General features: G+C 38.2%; 1 protein-coding gene across 1 annotated transcript in view; it reads left to right on the forward strand.

Annotated features, from left to right (window-relative positions):
* Nucleotides 1-18,800, forward strand: part of gabrd (gamma-aminobutyric acid type A receptor subunit delta) — a 20,662-nt gene extending 1,862 nt beyond the window's left edge. The window contains exons 2-9 of the mRNA XM_035655993.1: nucleotides 9,554-9,669; nucleotides 11,707-11,774; nucleotides 13,322-13,542; nucleotides 14,912-14,994; nucleotides 15,224-15,361; nucleotides 15,839-15,994; nucleotides 16,669-16,880; nucleotides 17,760-18,800. Coding sequence (XP_035511886.1) covers nucleotides 9,554-9,669; nucleotides 11,707-11,774; nucleotides 13,322-13,542; nucleotides 14,912-14,994; nucleotides 15,224-15,361; nucleotides 15,839-15,994; nucleotides 16,669-16,880; nucleotides 17,760-18,083 — 1,318 coding nt within the window. The 3' untranslated portion in view covers nucleotides 18,084-18,800. The remainder of the gene's footprint in view (nucleotides 1-9,553; nucleotides 9,670-11,706; nucleotides 11,775-13,321; nucleotides 13,543-14,911; nucleotides 14,995-15,223; nucleotides 15,362-15,838; nucleotides 15,995-16,668; nucleotides 16,881-17,759) is intronic.
* Nucleotides 18,801-19,376: the final 576 nt, after the last annotated feature.

Raw genomic sequence — 19,376 nt, forward strand, 5'->3', positions numbered from 1 at the left:
CACACACACACACACATTGCTTTTATGCCTTTGGTGGTTGAAAGTTGCAAACTGCTTCCTTTCCTTGCTCTCCCCTCTGAACAGAATTACTCCAGTTCTCTTTTTAGCGCCTCGTTTATCCATTTCACAAAAGTTGCTTAGATAAGTTATGCCTCGCCACCTTTGGTGTGGCGACCGTTTCACAGCTTTTCTTTCCAGTTGAAGTGTCACTTACCCTTCACTTCACCAAACACAGTCTGCATCTAATTAATGGTGTAATATGTGCAACAGTGACAACAAGGACTGGGCTATAAAATACTTTAGGGGACAGAATGACTGAATGAGTGTTAAGAACATAGAACATACCAATGCACGCAGGATTGGCCTCGATTACAAACGTTTTCAAAAGCAAAGAATCTTATTGGTTGTTTTAACTGCAGTGGATATTTTGTAGGGCGATAAAATGATGAAAACATACATTTGATATTAAACAATAATGATGGTGACATTCTATGTTTTGTTTCCTTGAAAATATCAAAACTCACGACTGTCCTTCTAACAAGTATTGCCTGTGTGGCCAAAGGCTGATACAGTATTGCTTATTCCTCTGTGCTTTCATTGTTATACACAGTAATCCGCCATCAGACTTACTTTTCAGTGTCAGACCATCTTCACTGCAGACAGTTTGACTTGTTTAGGCAGGAAAACACAGGTATAACTAACGACATGAGGGATTGCTCTGTTCATTTAGGGGCAGTTGTTATAAATGTTAATTAATTACACCTGGGTCGTTCTTGCTATAAACTGTCAAAATGTCTGCTGTGAAAAAGCCTATTGGCTCTGACCAAGCTCGCTTGCGGCAACATCTTCTTTTGTTATTTGTCCCTTGGAATATTTATAACTTACTTGCTAAGAGCAAAACAAGCAAGTGTTGACTACATGAACACCTCCTGTGGCCGGATAACAATAGTCTTCTGGTTTTCCAGTAGGAAGTTTTTATTGTGAAGTAGCTGCATGTATATAATGATGATATTCCAATACATTCAGCTCTGATTGCAGCAGATCAGACCACAGTGAGGCTGCTATCCGGTTGATAAAGGTAAGAACAGGGACAAAGCAGTATAGTCTCCCATGTCCTGCACGAAGTTAAACATCACTTCACCATGACAATCACACAGTGTTGTTGATGGTGGGGACCGTCAGGATATGGCCCCTCTAAAGAGCATTAATATTGTGGGTCAGTGTGGTTACCATCACCTGAGTGGAAGTGGAAAGAAGACATTGTTGTTAATCTATAAAGTTAAATGTGGCAATGTGAGACTAAAGCAATCTGGATTAAATAGAATTCAACTAAAATTACAAAAATGATGTCTAAAAATACTTAAATAGGACTCCACTGAATTACTAAATAACACAATAAATTGATTATTTCAGCTATGTACAACCACAACTCCCATGATATTTAGCCATAAACTATCGATCAATACCTCATGCAGCAAGGCTGGATTATCAACAGGACAAAGAACACTAAGGGGCCCCAGTAGTTTGATATAATTCGATTGATTGCAAATTGCTTGGTAATATGCAGTGGGACCCTGTTTCAAATTTCGATATATTCATTATTTCAGGTGATATTATGCTCACATGGTGCATATTTTTAAATACATGTATATTTACTGGTAATCAAATTACCACAAATTAGCTGAAGCAAAAATGTGAGGTGCAGTCCATGACCAGTACTGGTCAGTTTCTTGGGCCAAATATAATAAAATAAAATAAAAAAATAAAAATCTATCATTAAAAACAGGCAGAGGAGGTGGCACAGTAGACATTTTGTTTTTGAGATATGTCCGAATGTGGACATTTTATAGTTGAGCAATATGTGATGCAGCAGGATGTAATCCCAACATGGCATGATCCTTCTGCTCTCTCACACTTGTCCTCAAACCTGCATTGAAGTGACACAGTGCTCCTAACTAATCTGTGTAAGAGGCTGAGTCAGCGGATAAATCCCTACTACTGTCCAGAGAGCACATTTCCCAATAACACAGTGATTTGATCATGTTTCTCTGGCTGCATGGACTGGCAGCAGGGTGAGGTGGTGCAGGGACACTTAAGTGCTTCCACTATAAGCCTCCTACTCAATTTAACGTGATGCACTATATGTAAACAGCAAAAGGGAACAGTTTATTCCAATGATTCTGCTGTCTAATCTGTTGAATATGCTCACAGACATTCAAATTCTGGTTACCAAATACATATTTATTAATTTGTTTAGGAAAAAAAGTTGTATACTCTCTAATCAAAGTCTATCAAATCTGACAGCCATATCTGACATTTAAGTTTGATACAGTTAGTACACATAGGACAGGACTGTAGTGAGGGTCGTAGCCAAAATGGAGGTAATGTCCTCTGTATCTTTTAGGGACGTTTGTGGAGCACTATTTAATGTGTATTAGATGTATTAAAATGTGACTAATTTTAGCCCAAGTGTGAAGAAGGCTCTGATGCAGACGTTATTGTTTGTTCATACAATTTAAATGTAAATTTAAATGATTAAAAACATTTTAGAGTGTGTAAAATGTTTGGTGTCTAGTCAAATTAAACAATTAAAAAACCTCAAATGTGTTCGCTTTACAATGTGGATTAAAAGAGAAAAGCAGCATGTGCTCACATTTGAGAAACTGGCACCACTAAATGTTTGCTTTTATTTAACACAATGAAAGCTCAAAGAATGATACATTTTCTTAATCGTTTGACACCAACCAAAATCAGTTTTCCCTGGGGACGCCTTTAAAGTAGAGCTCCACAATTAACCAGAAACAACATAAAAACTACAGGACCTTCCTGAAAGAAAGTCATTCAGTATATACAGTATCAACTCCAAATTGTAGTTCTTCAAATGTTATTTTATTTGTGTATGCTCTGCAGTTTCATCCCATAATTACAATACTGAATGTAAGTACACGATGCTCATACTGTACATCCAGTGATGAGTGATGATCCAGCCATTCGAATGTCACCTTATTATAACTTGGAGAAGCAGAGGACACGCACTGACCTGAACGTCAGCCCTGCGGCATTTTCCACTCTGATAAGGAGAAACCTGCTCTACTGTAAATATTCTCCACAAGCAGCTCTGTCCTGCACAGTGTGTTTACAACAAATTACAATGTAGATGTCACTGCATTTATTAGTATGGGATAAAGGCCTCGTATTTAGAGAGACCACCCACTAAAGGATCAGGGTTCAGACTGCGGAACCACACTGAAGTGTCCTTGAGCGAGACACAGCTAGCTCCAGGGCTGCTGTTCCATAGCTGACCTCTGACCTGCCTGCAGAAAAGGGATTGGCAAGAGACAATACAGTGATACAGTGTTAGAATACATTACATTTCCTCATTGTGCTGAAGTCACTGGCTCTCAAAGTGAAGTGGGACTAAACAAATTTCACACCAGCCAGTCATTTCCATTCAAGTCCTTCTTTTAGAGCCTGAATCAAATCATCTCCCAAGTGGAAAAGGAAATGGTCCCAGATTTGTAAAACAGAAAAGACTTATCCTACAACAAGAGAAAGCTTAGGATGAATTCCAGAGTAGATTTTATGCACTGTGTGATGACAGGAGGATGTTCAAATATCCATTGTAAAAGTATGCATCACATTGCAGAGAACAAAATGGTTTTAAACAACTCAATGCTCAAATTACAGAATCCTTCACAGTCCATTCTGACCTATATAGAGACAACATTAAGGAAGGAATTACTTCTTAAAATGTGTAGAATATTAATTTGACTGATAACAAAGCATGATAGCACGATAACATGATAGCATGATAGCATCGTAACATTTTGGTAATATTTTGGTAATATTTAAAACAATTTGGTTTGATTTGGACCAAAAGTAGTAGAGTGAGTTTTGGAAGATTAACTGAAATAGCCTCTGCAGGAAAACAAAAAGAACATAACAACATGTTGCCAAATATACCGTGACTTGTAGTCCCTAACATGGGTCAAGCTCCAAATAGTAAATACCACTGTCTTTCTGTTAAATATAAATAAATAAATCTGTAGTCTCCATTATCATCCTCCTCATTATCACCATCACTGGCATTGGCATCGGCATCGGCATCGGCATCAGCATCGACATTGACATCATCAGGATCATCTTCTTAGACTATAATAATAATAATTATAATTATAGTCCCAATGAAATATTCATACTCAATGTATCTGATAGGAACAAAAGTATGTTTTAATAGCAACTCAGAGCACTCTGTAAAGGTTAGGGAAACATCATTGCCTTGGTTTGATATTAAAAAAGTCAACACTGATTTGACAGGGATGACCTTCAATATTTATCCAAAATCTAAAATCTTTCCCTAACCTTAACCAAGGTGTTTTAGTAGCATAAATCAATCTAACAATACTAACCGTGGTCTCCAGTGTCAAGGTCCTCTGCTTTATACTGCCAACCACCACAATAATTTCTTTATTATGTATGTGTGGCACAAGTAGTAGCACTTACTTCACTGGAAAAAACAGTCAGTTAACATAATCCACAATGCAGTTATTCCATTCAAAACATATTAGCAAACAGTAAAACAAATAAGTATCATTTAAATGTAATTTGACAGTGTTAATTGTTTATTTGAGCACTTATCCATTTCCTATTTCCCCATATAGTCTGACAACATTACCCATACATACATAAAAATGTGGGCTTTATTACAATACATTCAGACACTTCTGTCCAAATTTACATACTGTGCATTCAGACCATGTTGGAGCAAGAGCTAGATATCATCCAAAACTTGGAGTATATCCCTTCTAAACAAATAAATACAAACATGTTCAGTGCTTAGCATTTTTTACTTTTTGAAACAAAATTAAATTAAGTACTTACAAGGGTTGTTGAGATGTAGCCTGTGGCAGAAGATGGCCTGCGACTCTGGTATCTTCACTTCAGTGGAGCCTTGACCGAGATGAGCGACCACAGGGTCCACAGGGTCCTCTGAGTGACGGGAGGGATAAAAGTCTAGAGGCAGAGGAGTGCAGTGATAGGTGTAGTTCCCCTTTGGCCAGCACCAGAATTTTGAACTAGTCTTTGAGCAACAACAGCTAGTGGAAGAGGAAGAGGAGTTGTGTGTGAAAACTGTGTGTGTGAAGGTTGATTACCATTTTGGATTAGCTGCAGAGGGTCTGATGGCAGACGCAGGGCATCCAGCAAGGAGGGAGTTGCAGTAAACCTGGTTGTTGACCCTCACTGATGACAAGGTGGGCCTGTGCTAGGATAAAGAAAATTAGGAACAAGGAACTTAAAAATAAAAATAACCAATAAAAGATAGCTAAAAAGGTAAAATACAAATAAATGAATTGTATCAAGCACTGTATATAGGCCTCAAAAAAGAAATGAGTATACATTTATGTAATAATGTAAACATTTAACACATCAAATAAAGACAAGTATGTCACATCTGGGACTCCATAGTTATCTGTCAAACATTAGTGCTAATGTAGTCAATAAAAGGTTGTGCTTGCTGAATGAAAAGCAATCTATTATTCATTGCTGTCTATTATTTATTACTGTCAGTTAATGCAGCGCACACACACACACACACACACACACACACACAGTCATATAAATGGAGCAGCTGTCCTTTGATACGTATAACTAATTTATGTTTCATTATGATTTATCCAAATGGATTTTGATGCTTTTTGAATGCTGCTCATCTCACATAGACGGCAATAAAATAAATTAAACAGTGAGTCACAGAGTGAGGATCAGGGGGCTGGCACTCTACTCATGTTCAGGTAACTAGCACTGTCAGTATATAAAACTAATTAGGCTTGTTAGTGTGTGGCTCGCATTACGTTCGCAAAAAGACGTTATAAATTTGAGAGAGGCTGCTGCTCTTTGTCTTTCCTCTCCTCCATCTCCTCTCCCCATCTGTTTAATGTTAGCTCATAAACAGACGGGTGCAGATCCAGGCCTCGGGAGAGTGGTTCAATGAGTGTGAAATAAAGAAGGAAGAGAGAAGCGTCTGGAAATACACTCTCTGAACTGTTTGTCATGGATGGAGGGGTGAGAAAATAGAGGGGTGCGAATGTTTAGTGAATCTCCATGGAGAGCAATCAAATCTTCAACCCTGTACGTGTCTTTTAACAGCATACAGTAATATTATTTTTCATTGGAGAGCTGCATATTTGTTCGGCTTTCTGTGGTCATAAACATGCTAATTCAGATCAGGAAATCAAGAAACATGTTTTCCTGAACAACATCAATTTACAGAGTCAGATCTGGTCTTTAGAGAGAAGCATTTAATTTAAGCAATATGGGACATTTTGAATGAACGTCCATTATGCGAGCTTGCAGCAATTATTGGTAAAAGAAATAAAAGTCAGTTGATAAAAGCTTTCACATTTTCAGCTTCAGCCAGGTCTTTTTCTGGTGCACAGGAAGTGACACGCTTCTGATGGGTTTAGAATAAATAGGAGAGCAGCTGTGTGTGAGCAGCAACAGCCAACAACAGATAAACAGAAGATCGCCTGCACAGAGAGTCAAAACACATTAACACAACATGCAAGGAAAAAAATTGTATTCTGCCCTGTGACATATAAAGGTGGTAAAAAGTTTTTTTTCTGTAATCTGTAACTGTAAATACAACTCGTACCAACATGATTCTTGACAGTTGTGCAAAGCTGCATGGAATACAAGCTTTTTAGTTATACAAAAAAGGTCAGGAAAGGTAATACAATGTATGAAAAAATACCATAAAACCACATTAAACCCAATATACATGACACAAATAAATATTAAGTCACAATAAATAGACTAATACAGTAGGATTTGTCCCTAAGAGACACACACTGTCTTGTAGCCCCATGTGAGGAGGCCTGTTTGACCTTGGCATGTTAACAGATTTCTTGAAGGAAAAGCTCTTTCTGTTTCCAGATTTAGAAACTGCCAATTAGCAAAGAAATCCAGTAGTCACATGGTGATTAATTAATTCACTCAGTGCTCCCATTTATTTCAGTCATGACAGTGATTGCCAGACTAAAAATATATCTGCCACTACAAAATGGATTCACCAAGGAAATGTTAATGACATGGCAGAAATAACGCTTTTTTTAAACTATTTGTATGGACAAGCAGATATTTTTGTTACAAATTGTTTTATTGCGGAGGTCATTTTTTTATGTAGCTGCAGGTATAATGCTTTGCTCTCTCGGAAGTCAACTTTTTTCAAATGTCAGCCTAATTTCAAAGGTTGCTGAATGTCTTTTCATTGTTGGTCCATAATAACGTTTTTGACACGGCCCATTTCCCTGTCAATGCCACCACCAGCCTTTGTGACTTTGAGTGTCAGTGAAACCTTTAATTTTATTAAATGTATTTATTACGTCACTCAGCCTCTAAAATTGGATTCTGTTCCACAGCGTGCATCTGAAAATGTGTATGGATAAAGCTCTGCCTGTATTGAATAACAGTATATTATTCAAACCCTTTCCCTCTTGACAGCGTGACTTATACTCAAATACATGAAGGTCCACACTGTACTATGTATCTGCATGGTATCTGTATATCTGCATGGTATCAGTTTACAGGCTCGCTGTTTTAGAATGCAAAACTGCCACCTGGTGGTATCTGGGCTGTGCTGCTCTTGTTAAATCCTACATGGAAGCAGTGGCTGTTAGTGTGGGCTCTGGGCCCTCTAGTAGTCCCTGAGGGCTCCAGAGGCCTAAGGGGAGTCCTTTCATACCAGAGAATAGTTTTAATTTCACTGTTATTCCCCTCCTGAGAGGTCAGAGGAATTTGAAAAGCATAAGGACCTCTTGAACTGAGCTGTCCCAAACAACAGACAGCAATGATGTGCTTACTTGCTCTGGATAAAAGTCTTATTAAATGGGGATACATAGTCTAACGAGAGCCTATTTTCACTAAAATAAAAAGGTCTGGAAGCTTGTTAACTATGTGACATCTGAAGCTCCACTGGCAGATCTGAATGTGCTGTCAGCCTCCTTGTGGACCAATGCACACTGCGGGGCACGACTGAAAAAAAATATGCCAACCAGGCTTTAATCAATGTGGCCTTCGTATGCCAATACAAGTACCGATATTTGAAAGGATGCAGCTGATGTTGGTATGTTGGTAACATTCAGTATCTTAGAAGTTGATTCTAAAAAGACACAAATGACATGTTGTTTAAATGACATGCTGCTAATGATAAAAACCTAATAATTTATGGAATGTATCCATTGTACTTACTATCACATACTGTACATATATAAAAATACAGTATTTAGCATAATTCATTAAATAATTCAATCCATTGTGCAACATTTAGAATGATCTATTGGCAGAAATATAATATTCATAGGTATGTTTTCATTAGTGTATAATCACTTAAAAATAACAATTGTTTTTGTTACCTGAGCCATTTTTATCTACAGAGGGAGTCGGTCTTCTTCTATGGAGCCATATTGAACTGTCATGTTTCTACAGTAGCCCAGAATGGACAAAAACAAAACACATGGTTTTGCAGCCACCGTAGTTTCTTCTACCCGAAGGCTGAACTATATTCAAATGGTGGCAATCTGCAACACACTGGTCCTTTAAAACGTAAGGTATCAATGAAATTAAAGGGTACAAAAGCCTGTTTCATCCTTCTTAAATCTCTTTAAATATTTCATGAAGCAGATTAATTATGTGTACAAATCTCCTCTTAGTGTTGTTGCATGTTTAAGAGATTTCATGTAATTTCTAAATTTAATAATGAACAATTCAAAAGACAGAAGGGGTTTCTAAAACTTTATAGTATATAGTATAAAATCTACCAAAATAAATCTGTAAATATGTTGTATTTTCATCTCTTTTTTCAGAATAAAATAACATACAGGGCTTCTAATGATGTGTCGGATGATCACACTGACCCTCCTGTTTGTTTACAAATGACATTTTGTATGAACAGTTATACAGTCAAGATTTTGTTGTGTCACATGTGTTGAAGACATCTACAAATGTGCAAATAAAAATCTCCATTAAATAGGTTTGCAATATTTTGTTATTTAGAACAGAGTTGGACATCCCTGCATGTTTTAAAACAAACTGAATATAAATTATAGTGTAATCAATTTAGAGCTGCAGTAATATAAACTGCTATTAATGGATGGGTGATTGGATTTCACAAAAATGCTAATGTTGCTCTGTGTCTGCTGGGTGTGTAAATAAGCAACTACTTGCTAACATGTTTGCCAAGGTAACGTGATAATATGACAATTTTGTGTTTACAGTTGGTACTGTGTGGCCAAAAAAATAAAAAAATAAAATTAATAATGCAGCTTTAAAGGACAACTACATGACTCAGAGAAACCCATTGTATTAAAGAAACTTCTAATGTTTTTTCTTCCTGTAAACAGTCAACCATCATTACAATAACAGCTAACACTGTCTCTCATTTAGAAGTTTGTTTTTATCTGTGTCTGTTCCTGATTGTATCTGAGGCTTCCTATGGACACATGGCGTGGCTGGACGACCGCTGAAGGCTACTGTGTTTGCTGTTTGTCTCCTTTAGGGCCATGCTGAGTGACATTGGGGACTATGTAGGTACAGACATTGAAATATCCTGGTTACCTAATCTGGATGAGTTAATGAAGGGCTATGCCAGAAATTTTCGCCCTGGGATAGGAGGTGAGTATGAGATCTACTGCTCGTGGCATTGGGTTGCATTTCACCACCTCACATTTACAGCCATCCTTAGCATCACCCACCAAAAGTAACAGCAACATGAACGTTTTACATTTCATTTTTCAATTCCATTATCCTGAGAGATATCTCTGTTTTTTGTTTTCTTCTTGTACCACAGTAGAACAAAGCTGTATTTACCTTATGTAAATACCCGCTTTGTAAGGTGAATTTTTAAGGACACCAAAAACATTTAGGTCAAGAGTAGCTTTGCTGAGGGAATTATCGAGAACGATGCCCCTCAAGGGAGATGGGTGGTGCAAACAATGAGCACCCCCCTGGAGACTCTGCTAAGAATGGCTGCAAGATGTGAAACATCCAATGACCACAGCGATAGATTTCTCAATCTCACAGCTTAACTCAGCTGAGCAAAGGTGAAAATGTGGAGCAGGAGTGCTGCTACCACCACACACACCGCCCTGTGCACTACACGCCTACAAGGACCATCATACCACGGCATCATGTGGTGACTGCATTCTTATTGATGTAACATTATAATGACCATTGAGGAATCATGTCTGTTTGGAGTAATTCCCTTCATTCAACTTGCATCCCATTGTTTATTAGTATGGAGGTATGTTTGTGTCATTAAACATCAAATAAATATTTAACTTACACAAATTGTAAAGGATTCATAGATATGTTTTGCACCGTGAAAATGAGACAACATTCACAAATGTGACTTTGTACTCGCAATAAAACATTTGACTTCAGTCCATGAGATTCCAAAAGTGAGGTGATGCACAAAAACCAATTATTTTAGCTTGGAAAGTACAGATGTTATCTTTTGATTATTTTGATTATTACATTATTTTTTGTTGGGAGACATGCATAAGTGTTTACATTTTTTGTAAATGGACTAACACTGTTAAATTGCATACCTCCTAAACAAACAGTTAAGACTGTGTACAGTGGTACACTGAAGCGTTTTTTTAAAAAAAATCTTAAAGGACTGCAAGTTAAGAATAAAAAAAGACAAAACAAACATCTTCACCCCCTTTTGAGCTCTCTCCCTATATATCAACAAATGCTAGCATGCTTTCCATAGTGCAACGCATATTTGTGTTTGTTATTTGCAAATGCATTAAAGTTGCAAAGCATTTAAGATATTTGTGAATCTTACTGTATTTGCGTAATGTTCATGTTATTTATGCTATTTGAAGTTTTATGAAACAAAATGAATGCCACATTAACATTAGAGTATTGTTAAGGTAAGACTAATCAATGCAAAACTTTCCATTTTATTATTAGTAATAAGATATATAGTATATCTTACACAAATGTATTATTATTATTATTAGTAGTAGTATTATTATTAGTATTAGTAGTATTTTCTGTGTGAGGACACTATACAAAACATATATGATATTGCATCAGGTGAGATCCTCTAAATTCTCTCTTGCTGACCTTGGCATACAATAAACATGCCATCGTAAATCACCTCACACTATACATCCAGTGTATGACCAATAGGATATGATTTGCCAGAAATTGTGAGGGGAAGGTGTTGAATGGTGGGGAATGGTAATGTATGATTCCTTAATGTTCAGTATAAATGGCCTTTCCGTTCTGCATCAGTGAGCTCCCCTGCAGTTTCTGCCCTCTAGCATCCGATCACAGAGACACACTCCATGCTAATCATATGGCAAACTGTTGAGTGAAAAAGCTACAGTGTGCGCGAATGTTGGCAGAAGCTCACTCTGTGCAAGTCCGTGAAAGCCCAGCGCTGTTTATGAATGCCCACAGTGTGATGTGCCACTTAGCATGGTTAAACTGGATAATGCTTAATCTCTATGCACTGTAGGAGTGTTTGAGACGTGGGAGGATGGTGGGTGGGAGGGAAACAGATGGGTGATGGAGTGAGGATGGGAGGGACTGATGGATTCAGAACGATCAGAGAAGGTGTGTGTGTGTGTGTGTGTGTGTGTTTGAATCAGGGAAGGGGGTAGGTTGGCTTTCTTTTCTCACTTCTCCCCCACGCAGGTCCACCAGTGAACGTGTCCATGGCTATCGAAGTGGCCAGCATTGACCACATCTCTGAAGCCAACATGGTAAAGTATACAGTTCCTCTGTCCTTCTGCAGTGAGATTTTTTATCATCCCCCAACTTCACTATTGCAGAAAAGATCAAAGATTTTCTATTTGCATAATCCTGATTTATCCCACTTGAGGGTTTGAAAGTACTCAGTACGAACATGTGTGACACATTGGCTGAGTTGTTAGATAATTTGATACTTTCATGGATTTTGTATGGTAAGAACCAAATCTAGTGGGGAAAATTCACATTATGTATTTAGCCCTGATTCTTTTTCTAAACAAATAAGTATTTTTCCTCACCTACAAACTAGCATTCCAATAAAGGCAAAGATAAAAAGTGGGGTTTCTTACGTTTTTTTTTTTTGGCACAAGTCAATAAATTAGATACAAATGTACAAAAGAAACTACTCAATTTTGACATGTTTCCATATTGATGTTAAATGTTGTGAACTGGAACAGCTTTAGGATTATTTCTGACAATATCTTCAAGAACATATATGTTTGATTTTAAGCGTTAGGGTTACTTATCTGGACTTACTTTAAATCATTGTTTTAGCGGTGGCACATTTCAGGGTGGTTTTACCCTTTAATAAGACAAAACATTTGGAATGGTAACAGAAGTACCGTAATTGGCTTTCCTTTGGTTCTTCTTTTTTTCCTTCTGTACTTCCTTCTCAGTTACAACTTGTTGATCTATAGTATGATTTAAAGCTGTGAAAGATCAACGTGAAATGATTATAATGAAAGAAATACATAATTGGATATTTTGGTATGATATATGGTTTGTAAGATTAGAGACCCATTATTGAGAATTAGGATAAACTGAATCCAATGTGCTCACGAGTGTTAGATTTCCTCAAAATTGGAGTAATTGAAGAAGTACTCAAGCAATTTAGTTCCCTTTAAAGGTCCAGTGGTTAGGAGGATCTATTGGCAAAGAATGGAATATAATATTCATAGGTAAGTTTTCAATAGTGTATAATTACCTAAATATAGGAAATCCACCATTTTAAATGTTATTTGTTTCTGCTTTCCCAGAATGGACAAACCAAACACTGGCTGTAAATAGGTCCTTTAACATATTTTGCGAGTTTTGCTGCAACCATAGTTTCTCCTACACACTTCACAGCCCATTCTCATTCCCAAGTCATCAAATACAGACACAAGGGGTGTTTTGTTAGTTGCAATCTGCAACTTCACTGCTAGATTGCACTAAATCCTACACACTGTTCCTTTAAGTTAGTGGACTTGTCAGACTCCAAAAACAATAAGTAATTCTACGCTTACTATAAAGCAACATTATTTAAATATTTTCCCAGGGTCTGAGTAGGACTTCAGTGTATCAGATATTAACCCACAAAAACTTGCATTGGTTTTGTTTTGATCTAAAAAACAATCTTGACATAAATGTTTTAGAAAAAAATAAAAAGTTTCCCCTTTCTATTACTCCTCCTATTATTGAGTTAAAGGTACCATAGATGTTAATTTACTCTCTGTAAAGTTTGTTTCCCCATACCCATGACTCAGCCTTTATGTTTGTGTGTGTGTGTTGTTCCTGGCAGGAATACACCATGACCGTGTTCCTGCGGCAGAGCTGGCACGATGACCGCCTGTCCTACAATCACACCAACAAGACGCTGGGGTTGGACAGCCGATTCGTGGACAAGCTGTGGCTGCCCGACACTTTCATCGTCAACGCCAAATCTGCTTGGTTCCACGATGTCACTGTGGAGAACAAGTTGATCCGCCTGCAGCCCAACGGAGTCATTCTATACAGCAGCCGGTACGAGCACACAGATTATTGTCTTCCCTTGTCAGACTCAGACAGTCACACAACCAGTGAGTCTCTTTACCTCTATAATTTGTATCTGAATGCTCTGATGTTGACCTTTTTCTTCTATATGAACAAGTTCTTGCTAGTTTCAGATTCACTAGGATTTTTTGAAACCCATGCCTTCAGAAAACCTCAGACATTTGAGAGCACAGACAGCTCTTATTTGCTATCTTTGGGAATGAAAATCCCTCATGATCCATACCATGATCTGAGAGTGAACTGTTTTTTTCACTTCATAAGCTTAAAAATCTCTGATGTGCTTGTACATGGCTGACGCAAAGACATTGGGGTGAAAGTGAATCATCAAAAGAGATACATTTTCCGTTACTGTCAGTACGTCAGCAGAATTCATAACATTTTAAACAAAACACTTTTAATGCTGTAATAAAAGTTATCCAACCTGAAATGACAAACTAGGTCTTTTGTCATTCCCTTTCAAAACAACACATTTAGGTTTGCGCTTCTGCTTCCCTATATTGACAGTATATTCAACACCGTTTTTGCATTATGGCTGTCACTACGTTGTTTTTTCAGAGTTAGCTGCAGTGACGTACTGCAAGTTGAACTGCACTTATTGGCTGCACTTGGTTTCAGATTGTCTGTAGCAGGAAACAATGGTGGCTTGCCTGGTCACACACATTCTCATATTACAGATAAACAGTACACTAAAATATGTTTCTGAAAAGAGTTGAGGCAAGAAATAAGCAATGCAGTAACAGAATCTTGATTCATATTCGACCAGCACTGCCTATTTGGACAGTTTGTCTATTTTTCTCTAAATGGGACCATAATTTACAAAATGAACATAATGCTCTCTGTTAGAAGACTAAAGATTGAGAGCATAGACTCATTAGGAATTTGTTTACCAAATAAATCAACTGAGAAACAGGATAATTTCCCCAAAAGACATAAGACTATCAGACTTTTTTTTTTCCAGCCCATGGAGCTGCCCCCTACTGGCCAGTAAAAAGAGTACAGGTTTGAGAAACTTCTTTGCTAGCTTCACTTCATAAACTCAGAAGCTCTGTCCACAAATGATATACTGTCAATGGTTTTACCACCATTACCACGTTTTTGTTTTGGTTCAGTCTTGCTGCTCTCATAAGCATTGTTTCAAGACGCAGCAAAAAAAACCCCACAAAGCTCTGATATACATGTTGTACGCTACCTGACAGTTCTCAGCTAACAGTAGAAATTACTGATGTTATGGGAAAGATGCCATGGCTTTAGTAAAACATGTTGCTCAGTTGAGTTTCCATTGATTAAGGGATGAATATACTGGTGTACATTAAGTTTGGATTAACTGTTTTGTTCCTAGAATCACTTCGACAGTGGCATGTGATATGGACCTGACCAAGTATCCCATGGATGAACAGGAGTGTATGCTGGACCTGGAAAGCTGTAAGTTGACATTCCTTTCTTTCTTTGTTTACAAAAAATTTAGCTTTCTTGAGTACTCCTGATGTGTTTATGCCAAAGTGAAGTGACATCTAGGAAAGGTTACAACATTATAAGCTTCCTTCATTCCTCAGTCGTAGGGTAAAAATGCACCATCCTGAGCAACCCTCACATTGTTGCATCTTTTATGTTAGACTGATAAGAAATATCTGTGTTTTCTTTTTCATTCTAGATGGTTACTCCTCAGAGGACATTGTGTATCACTGGTCGGATAGTCAGAAACACATCCATGGCCTGGACAAACTAGAGCTCTCCCAGTTCACCATCACAGACTATCGGTTCGTCACTGAGATGATGAACTTCAAATCTGGTGAGTATCCATCTGGTTTTCCTCTGTTTTTCTTCAGTTGTCAGGGTTTATACAGGCACAGCCAGTTTGAAAGCCCTTTGCATGTTTCTTGAGTGTTTCATCCATTATGTACTATTTTGAGTTTTTGGACTTGGCTTGCCTCTTGTGTTGGAAAGTCTTTTTGAAGCAAGCTTCTTCTTTTTTTATTTATTTTTTTTTTTACTTCAGGCACTTCTGTGGTTATATTCCATGCATAGAAGGAATGGATCAAGTCAGGCTTGCTGCTGAGCCAGGCAGGAGGTTTAGGAGATGATAGGAATGGCTGCTGGGAAAATGTCTGCAACACTACTTTATGTCTTATATCTTCTAGCTTTGCTATCAGGGGCACAAGTGTGCAGACGTTCTATAATATTAGTGTCTATAAAAGAACAATTGCATATTTTCATAATGGATAATTAGTAAAGAAATTAAACATGGTGTCTGTTTTCTGCTTCCCAGCGGGGCGATTTCCGAGGCTCAGTCTTCGCTTCGAGCTGAGACGAAATCGAGGTGTCTACATCATCCAGTCATACATGCCTTCGATATTACTCGTTGCCATGTCCTGGGTGTCCTTTTGGATCAGCCAATCAGCAGTACCTGCTCGTGTGTCCTTAGGTTAGTATTAGTTTGATGAGGTCTGCAGTTTGCGAAAGCAGCTATTGAGCCTTCTACAATGAATGAAACTAAACCATAATGACAATTTTGCTATTCTTGTAGCCTTGCAAGTTCTGGGGCTACAAACATAAAATTAATCTTAGTGGTGTCATCATAGGAACCACTAAGTTAAATAGTTTATACTAGTATTGTTCAATAATGAAAGAAACAAAGTTGACATTCTGTCCTGAAGGTGGCGCTAGAGGACAGCTCATTAAAGGTGCAATGTGTAGGATTTAGTGGCATGTAGAGGTGTAGTTGCAGATTGCCAATGGGAATGTCATGCTTTGCTTTAGTCATGAACCAGAGTATTAGAATTAATCAAATTTTGACCTGATGATGGCGCTAGGGGAAAGGTTTGGGATCACCAAAGTCATTACGATTCATCCTCTGGGAACCATGATTGCACAATATTGTAAATTGTTAGATTGTATAATATTTCATGGCAATCCATCTAGTACATGCTAGAGAATAAGTGACAACTTTGACCTTCTGGTGATCCTTGCAATCCATCTAATAGTTGTGGAGACACAGACCAGCAGACTGACATTGCCATCCAAAAAAGCCTTGCCGCTAGCATAGCTAAAACCCCACAGAACCCTAATCTGTACCGTGTGCCTGTGTTCTTTCCATAGGGATCACAACTGTTCTCACCATGACCACACTGATGGTAAGCGCCCGCTCCTCCCTGCCTCGAGCATCCGCCATAAAGGCCTTAGACGTCTACTTCTGGATCTGTTATGTGTTTGTGTTTGCGGCTCTCATTGAGTACGCCTTCGCTCACTACAACGCTGACTACCGACTCAAAGAGAAGGCCAAGGTGAAGGCCAACAAGCTCAGCTCTGAGGTGAGGAAATCATTCCCATCATGTCCTCCCATCAGCAAGTAACAATGTAGAGCTTCAGGGGGGTTGTTGTGAGTAATGAGCATGCCTTCAAACACGGACCTGGGCTGGGCTTCAAACCCCGGTGTTGACAAGCATCCATCCCACTGACCTTCAGCAAGACAATGAATCTCTATAGAGCATAATGGGAAACTAGAATATTTTCCTTCAGGGAGTAAAAGTGATTTTCATCATACTGTCTGTTTCTTTTGCTGTTGATATACATCTTACTGAGGCATACCTTCAGAGTAGGATATGCTGACTTGATGTGATTTTTTATAAACATTCAAATGAATTTAAAATGCTAAGGAAAAGCTGGTCATTTACTGACAACACAAGAAAAAATGAGGACAAGATACGTGAAAAGATAATTGAAGTGAGTGAAACTGAATTTTACATTGGTGTACGAAAATGTGTGTGTGCCAAGGTAAGTAAAACTATAATGATGTAAAAATATGTTGCCACAACATCCCAAGATATAATGAACTATAGTTTTCTTTAATGATCAAATCAAGACCTCATAATCGGCTGTGTTTTAGGAGCAGCTCCATGTAGTTCTTGACTGTAATGTTTCATTATCAAAATATCTAATGTTTTTTGAAATATGTCAAAGTGGCCATGGCTAAATGTTTTTATTGCTAAAATAATAATAAATTAATAATATTCTTTACACAAAGAAAAGTACAAATAAAAAATACCAAGTACTTCTATGTTAATGTAAAAAGTTTAAAGTGCTAAGCAATCCATTGTGTTTCACTGTTGCTGAATGGCTTTGAAAACTGCACTCTACCAGCTAAAGCCTCAGAAAAGTGCTTACCTGTTTCTTTCTCTTTCTCCCTACAGTCCATTGTAAAGAACGGCAAACAAGCTATGGTTCTGTTTTCCTTGTCGGTCACCGGCATGAACCAGAGCGTGATGATTTCCAACCGCCAGGGGCGGGCCCAACGCTCCAGCACTGAAATCCCTGGGGAGGGTGGCAGCGAGGAGGCTGAGCCCAGAAGAAGAAGGTCTAGGCAGCCGGAAGAGAACAAGGAGGAGAAGAAGTGCTGTTCCAAGTGCGTCTGCAAGCCCATTGATGCCGACACCATCGACATCTACGCCAGGGCCGTGTTCCCTTTCACTTTCGCTGTGGTGAATGTGATCTACTGGGTGGCGTACACCATGTGAGAATGGAGGCAACAGATCTGTGCGAATGGCTGCCATCCAGGGCTGTATATAAGAAACTCCTGGAGCTGTGCCACTTCAGTGCTGGCAGACTGGTGCAGCTGAAACAGCAGGCCTCAGAGGGGAAAAAAAAAACCTTCAGAAGAAATGAAGTGTCACAGCCTGTGAATATGGAAATATGGTAATTAATGGAAGTAGTTATGAGTTTAGAAAGTGTTAACAGGACTTCATATATTTAAATACAAATACAGAAATGTATTGTATAAAGGCAAGGGACTGTGTTGCCTGTTGGAGGTTCACATACACAGTAAATACAGTTTTAACAAACATCCTGTTATATGAACTCAACACAGGACACTATGACAAATCATCCTGCTTGAATACCTGCAGTAATGACCACAAGCTCACATCTTGCAAACACAAATAAGCATAGTTAACTTAACTAACTCAAAGCCACAATCTGGAGTGAACCGCCTGTTATCTCAAAAAGCAAAAGTGCCGCCCAAACTAGAGGATAACAAGATGAGGTGTACTACTATTCTGCATGGCTGATAACTCACTCACCCTCTTCCCTCGCCAGCGCCACCCCCCCTCTTCCTCTCTCTCCTTTGGTCCTCCACCTATTTTTTTTTTTCAATTCATTTTTCGTTTGGGACACCGTCTGGAGTGTCTTATCTCCTTCTGCCAGTTCTGCCTGTTTCCTCACCATTAAAGGACTTCTTCCACTGACCTGTGTGTGTCTCTCTCCTGTCTCTTTAAATGGCCACAAACACAAAATCCGAGCGGTTGTTGGGTGTGATTAAAAAAAAAAGCTGAAATCCCTTCTGACAGATCTCCTGAAACAAGAATATAAGCTGCAGTGAATATTACTTCAACAAGAAGGCTCAAAAAAGGCTCTAATTTGAGGAATTATGAATAATTTACTTGTATGTCCAACTGACAGGGGTCAAGAATTATGCTCTATTAATAATTTCAGACTCCTGTCTGTCCTCTGTCTGAACTTGAATATTGATTCCAGGAAAGTTCTGGATGAGAAAGCACTGCTGCTTCCCAGTCATAGAATGACATAGTTACAACATTAGATTCAACATCACTACATTTCCTTTGTGATAATCACTTTGTCTCACCACAGTCTAATTTGATCTTTTTTAGCTTAAGCAACTATAGTTGGAAACATAATAATCATTAATGATATTAGGGGGTCATCAAAAATGTTAGGATTCATTCACTGGAGGCCATTAATATTCACAAAACATTTCACTGAGACCTGTTTAATTATCAGTTTGTCATGAACCA

This window comes from Morone saxatilis, unplaced genomic scaffold, assembly GCF_004916995.1.
Source record: "Morone saxatilis isolate NCDOM2014 unplaced genomic scaffold, NCSU_SB_2.0 Contig15, whole genome shotgun sequence".
In the NCBI taxonomy this organism is placed as follows: Eukaryota; Metazoa; Chordata; class Actinopteri; family Moronidae; genus Morone; species Morone saxatilis.